This window comes from Oryzias melastigma, linkage group LG3, assembly GCF_002922805.2.
Source record: "Oryzias melastigma strain HK-1 linkage group LG3, ASM292280v2, whole genome shotgun sequence".
Classification (NCBI taxonomy): Eukaryota; Metazoa; Chordata; class Actinopteri; order Beloniformes; family Adrianichthyidae; genus Oryzias; species Oryzias melastigma.
The window spans coordinates 22,125,877-22,131,876 of NC_050514.1; the positions used below are offsets into that span (position 1 = coordinate 22,125,877).

The window sequence follows — 6,000 nt, forward strand, 5'->3', positions numbered from 1 at the left end:
GAAGACGAAGTTAGCTTCGATACTAAACACCTTTGCTGTTCATACCAGAACATGCGGCAAAAAAGAAAGAATATTCCAATTTTCATTCCATGTTTGTGGAGGCACCAGCCGCGCGGCTGCTGCATTTACTGTCGCTCCGTTAAATTAACTAACCGAATACACATTTCAGCGTCAACCTAACGTTATATCTTAAAATAAAAAATAAAAATTCACCTTGTGAGGAGAATAATGAGCTGGGCGGTCCATTCACTGCGGTACTGCGTCCTTACTCCGCAGCTGCAAGCCTGCAGCAGCAGCAGTGATCCGCCGACTCGACGTGAACGCGCATTTCCATTTGCAGTGACCGCGCATACACGCAACTTGGCTCCTCAGAATCGTGCGCGCGTGCGTGGGCGTGTAATTTTTTTTTTTTTTTTTTTACTACCGTGAGCAACTACAAATCCTCTTTCGACAGACAATGTAGCCGCATTTATTCACCGACAGTTTTCTGTTAACTTATATAGATTGTGGTGAGTTCAAAGTCCGTGTAAATAAAACTCAAAACAATCCCTAAAAATTAAGTTTTTATATAACATTGACGAAACTGCAGTATGTGGAGTTATCGGTCAAAAATCCAGTCAATATTTATCCCCTACAGCATGAGGATTAGCAGTGTGTGCCATAATTTCCTTCCACACGATTGAGCATGGCACTAGATTAACCGTTTCATGGCTGATCTCTAGCGAGCCTCTCTTGTCCTGAGTTGTGGGGGGTCCGTGAATGTGACAGCTGAGGCTGCTGGCCTACATTCTGGTTTTAGCCTCTTAATGTGACCCCACTTGACACTCATCAAAAGTACACTACAGGCTCAAATACATCCATCACAGCACAACATTCATTGGGATGCAATCATTTTTAATATAAGCTGTTCAAATTATATTTTGTTTTCACATATATTTTTGCACAATTTGTTGTCAACTTCCATAATACGTTTTCTGAGGTCAGTTACAAAAATGCATAAAGCTTGAAAAAAAGTATATACAGTTTAGAAGTATTTTTTAATAATAAAAAATACATAACTCAAGAAATGAAAATATGTACCTCAGCAAAGGTGATTAATCAAACCATTTCATGACTAGAAACTAGAGATAGAGTCTAATAAACATTTTTTAAAAAAGAAATCAAGTTTAATTAAACAAATATTTCCTTTTCTTGTTTATTTTCTTTGATGTGATTTATTAATTATTGGTAAATATTTTTAATTAATTTAATTTTGGATTAGGACTTAGGTTACAGTCTGCAATTTAAGCAAATTAAAAATAAATTAAATGTTTGACCGTATTCTCTTTTACTTGATTTGCATAATTTATTAACTAAAAGAAAGAACCAAGAAAGAGACACAAAATAAAAGAAAAAACAATACATGGAATAAGCAGCAGTTTAATCACCCAACAAGAGACACATTTTTAGTAACTTTGGAGTACATTTATTCCCCAAAAAAGGTAAGTATCGACGAAGAAAAAAGCAAAACGCAGAAAAATGTTTGAAAAGCTGCATTTCTCCACATTTCAGTGCTCAGGACCTCTAACCTGTAGTCAGCCAACGAAAAAAGCACAATGGCTAAAGCAAAATGCTCTCAAACGTTTTCAGTTTTTAAATCATAAAAATCCTTCATTAACCATCTCCATTTTTAGAACGTGTTGCCTGACATGTTCAATTTCTGTTTTTCTTCAAAATAATACAATTTCAAGCATACAATAAACTGTACAGCAGCAGATTTGAGGTTAATATACATTTAAAAGAAATCAATTGTAAAATTTCCATAAAGTTGTTTAAAGACAACTGTTAAATGGAGTTCAAATACAACAAAAATTAGAAAATTAGAAAAAAAAAATAGAAAATATTACTGATTTTGATTTAAAAAAGATTGCTAAAAAACATTTTTCTATCAAAAACAAAATGCTATCATACTAAACATGAAATGATATTTAGTAATACCAAACCCAATCAGAGAAAAGGGCTTGTGGACGGGACTGAAATGATGCTTGACATCTCATTGTGGCGTTGAAAAAATATCACAACACTGAAACCTCATACAAGCACATAACATCTACCATAATATTACAGAAACTAGATTAAGTCTTCATAAGCATGTAAGTATGGCACCAGACGGAGTGAATCACTTTTAAAAAATGACTATTACTGAAACTATTAGGGCTTCCTTTCATTTTGTAGTATCTGGCCGTTTTACGCTTCAGGATTTCCTTTTTGTCCAATCAAACGCCGGCTGTGGGGAAAAGATTCGGCGTCTTCCTCCAGCTAGAAGAGAGGGTGAAAGACAGGACAAGATTTAATTAGTAATAAGTAAAAAGATTACAAGAATACATGCTTACTGCAAAAATGCTTGTACTAACAACATAATTCTTTACAATTCTGGGAAAAAAAACATTAAAAATTGTAACTTGGGGCAATTAAAAGAGCTTTGCAAAAAGACTAATTTTTTGTATTAGAAAACAGAAAAAAAATCAACAATTCTAGAATTATGAGAATGACCAGGTAACTGAATTTGGAAGAAACATCTTTATGGCTTACTTCAAATTTTAAATCTTACAAATTTGAGGGGAAAACAAATACATTTGATTTTAAAAAACAAAATATCAAAATAAATTCAGTCTGGTAACATTTTGGTGGAGATTGATTTTTAAAAAAAAAATTATTCTTTATAAAGTGATGCTTTATTATTGAATATGCTGACAGAAAACGTAATTCTTAATAAACATGTTATTGTCGTCAAATAAAAAATGTAAGCAAAGACATTTATTTAAGAAAAGTTACTAAAAGTAAATCTTCTTAATAAGGGCCTTGTTATTAAACTGGGCATTTTGCAGTTTTATTTTTGGATCATTTTTAATAAATCAATCAAAAATATTTTTATACAGTTTTTATAATAATAGCTTAATTTATTTGTTTTAATCTGACCAATTAGAATTTTAAAATCAAATTTAAGCCCAATAAACTATATGAAACATTAAAAGTGTACTGGTAACCTATAAATATCAAAATATAAATAAATGCATTTATCAGGGTAAATATGTCCAAATCTTGAAGATAAGAATTAATTATATATAAAAAAAACTTGACATTTTGTCCACTGAAAGGGAAAACCTCTTTTTTCTTTTTTTTTTAATACTCGAAGTCTAAAAACATTTTGGGATCCCCCTGGTTTTCCAAACACAGGAAGTTCCAACACTAAATTAGTTTTGTGTTTGAATCATTGAGAGCATGTCTGAGTCAGTCTGAAAATCAGACAGACCCTTCCAGCAAATCTGTCTACCCCCCTCAAAGACACACACCTGCTCTTTGATGTATCTGTTCCCACAGGGAAGCAGTCCTCTGAGAGTCAGAGCAACGATGAAGCACCACACCGACAGTCCCACCTCTGCAGCCGACAGCACGGCACAGGGGATCCACAGAGCCAGGGTGGTATCCTGACATTTAGAAGGAGGGATTTAGTCACCAAAATATCAAAAAAGTGTGCGTTCTTTCTTCAGTTGGCACTCACATAGATTCGGGTCGAGTCAAATGGACACTGGGCACCGACAGGAGAGCGAGCGTTGATGGGAACTACTGTCTCGTTGCATCCCAACATCAAACCTTTTCCCTGGTGGGTAACAGTGATGCTAATAGCTAAGATGACCCCAGTGCAGCACGCTGCTGAGAGCAAGGCATTCAGGAAGGATGAGATCAAAAGGCCAATTTGCTGAGGACACAGAAACAACATTTTACAGAGTAAAAAAAAATGTGCAAAGCTGTATCATAAAAACATGAAGCCAAATTCATTTCTTACCAGTTTCACGTTGCGCAGGTTCCTTGATACAACAATCGCTATAATCCCTGAAGCGATACTCTGTAAGATGAAAATGATGATGAGTGTTTCATCTCAGAACAAAGCATAAGAAACCTGGCATCAGGAGTATCAAACTGCTTTATTCTTTTTCCTTTCCAGAGCTGCCAGGAAGACATTTTACCACAAAGTTTGGCAAGTTAGAGGCCATTAATGGAAAACACACCGAGTCAGAAACATTTTGTAACTTTTATTACGATTTGTCTGCTTCACTTGTCAATCCCTCACATCCTCGTGGCAGGTAATTTCAAGAAAGGTGAAAGTTAAGGCCGAGTCGTCATTGACAGGTGTTAGTTTCCATGATGGATGAACATAATGAGGCCTGCCCTGAAGGGACTGCAGATTGATTAGAAAAACCAGCTCCCTGCTGAGAGGCAAGTTCAGTCTTGATCGAGGATAAAAAATACACAACATTATTACTGTGTTAAAAATCTGCTTTAAGACCTGAAAAGTCTAGTAACTTTTATGAGCAGGGGAACAGTGAAATGATTAAGTTTGAGACTTAAAACTCAGTTTCTTGGAAGAAGGTTGAGCAACCCTGAAACTGACAGAAAATGTCAATATGGGGACTCACCAAAAGGCCAGAGGTGACAGAAATGATGTTGGTGACCGTGTATTCGGTGCTGATATGCTGGCTGGGTTTGGAAATGTGGCGTAGGACACTGCCGTGGACAATGGCTCCAAGGATAAAATTAATATGACCAACCAGGATAAGAACCAGCCCCTTCTTCATGAGTCTCCCAGGCCCTTTTTCTTTATCTGGGTGACCAAAAACACAGGCAATACGATTTTTAAATCATGAGATAAAGGAGAAACTAAAAGTAGATTCTCTATTTTCTGGGAAATTTTAAAAATAATCTCAAACTTAAACCACATTTTATTTTTGTAAGAAAAAACACAATATATCTGTACCAGATCTACATTGCTTTGAAATCACTAAAGTTACTTTGGAATTTATAGGAAATTGCAGCAATTAATGTGCAAAAAATACAATTTATTAAAATAAAAAAGTCTACTTTTAAAGTAAATCAGTAGAATGAAAAATCTTGATTCTTATAAGGTTTATGGAGCTTGGTAGTGCTCTGTAATATTTTTCCTGGTACTATTTTAGACAACTTTTCTCTAATAAGTTACATTTGTACGGGGTAAATTAGGAACAAAGTAATACAAACTAGATTTTTAAATTTGAAAAACAGACATTGTAAAAAAAAAAAAAATTTTAACATTTTCTTTGAAGATTACAATTATTTTTGCAAACTTTTCTTTGAGTCCTTCAGGTTTACAATGTGTATCCTCAAGTTTACAAATTTTTATAAATTTTCTTTCAAATTTACAATGTCTTGTTTTCAAATTTCCATTTCCCAGTCATATGTGTGTATTTTTTAAATTTAAAATCTAGTTTTATCATTCACTTTAATTCTGATCCTAATTTGACCCCTTACATGTATCTGCTGTCATTGACTTAATGAACACAGCTGCATTTTAAAAGGAGAATCAGATTTTTATTAATTATTTTATTTAAGTTGGAAAACATTCTGTATTAAAATGCAAGAAAAATATTCTAAAGATAAGTAATAAAATGTAATCCTAAAATAGAAATGAAAGGTGTTAATTGTAAAGTGTGTGCGGATTAGATTCAGGTAAAAAGGCGGAAAGATATTCCTCCGCAGGACAATGAAAAATGGAAGCTAATAATCGCATTTTCTACGCACGAATGTTCCTCTACAGGTTTTAAGTGTTACTACGTGCACGAGAAAACTTCTGACTGCTGTCATTAGGTTAAAAAAACCCAAACATGAACAATAAACAGGCCTAAAAGTTAATGAAATTAATCCGCGCAGTGCACGTAGGCCGCTGGTCAGTCTCGCCTCTGGAGGTGGTCGAATGACGACTCTTAAAAATACAAGTTTTATAAAAGACCCGCCTCTTATTTCTGCACCTGCACAATATGAAGACCCACTCACCGAAATTGCACATCTTTCTGGCTGTGTGGATGTATGTCTTTGAATAAAATTTAACAAGGAGCAATTTTCGAGCACAACAAAGAGGTTGTAACAACTTCGAGCACACGGAGGTCCCTGTGCACTTCCTGTATGACGTCACAACACTCACCTGTG

The 6,000-nt window shown here is 34.7% G+C and overlaps 2 protein-coding genes across 4 annotated transcripts in view; both read right to left on the reverse strand.

The window, feature by feature from the left end:
• The window catches only part of LOC112160928 (frizzled-3), a 37,072-nt gene extending 36,281 nt beyond the window's left edge, over positions 1-791 (reverse strand). The window contains exon 1 of one of the 3 annotated variants that reach the window (XM_024295842.2): positions 214-791. The gene's annotated coding sequence lies outside the window, so the exon portion shown is untranslated. Of the gene's footprint in view, positions 1-45; positions 148-213 lie in introns of those variants that run through there. The other 2 variants (XM_036210867.1, XM_024295841.2) reach the window with 2 other exon arrangements.
• A 608-nt stretch (positions 792-1,399) lies between these two features.
• LOC112160329 (keratinocyte-associated protein 3) lies at positions 1,400-6,000 on the reverse strand. Its single transcript, XM_024294765.2, has 6 exons — positions 5,848-6,000; positions 4,458-4,642; positions 3,827-3,886; positions 3,542-3,739; positions 3,333-3,467; positions 1,400-2,298 (listed from the first exon to the last, which is right to left on the reverse strand). Exons 1-6 carry the CDS (start codon positions 5,858-5,860, stop codon positions 2,227-2,229), a joined length of 663 nt encoding a protein of 220 aa, XP_024150533.1. The 5' UTR covers positions 5,861-6,000; the 3' UTR covers positions 1,400-2,226.

Coding starts and splice junctions, on each gene's coding strand:
- LOC112160329 (XM_024294765.2), bottom strand. Junction 3,887..4,457: donor CTGTCACCTCTGGCCTTTTG/GTGAGTCCCCAT, acceptor TTCATCTTACAG/AGTATCGCTTCAGGGATTAT. Junction 3,740..3,826: donor ACCTGCGCAACGTGAAACTG/GTAAGAAATGAA, acceptor CTGTGTCCTCAG/CAAATTGGCCTTTTGATCTC.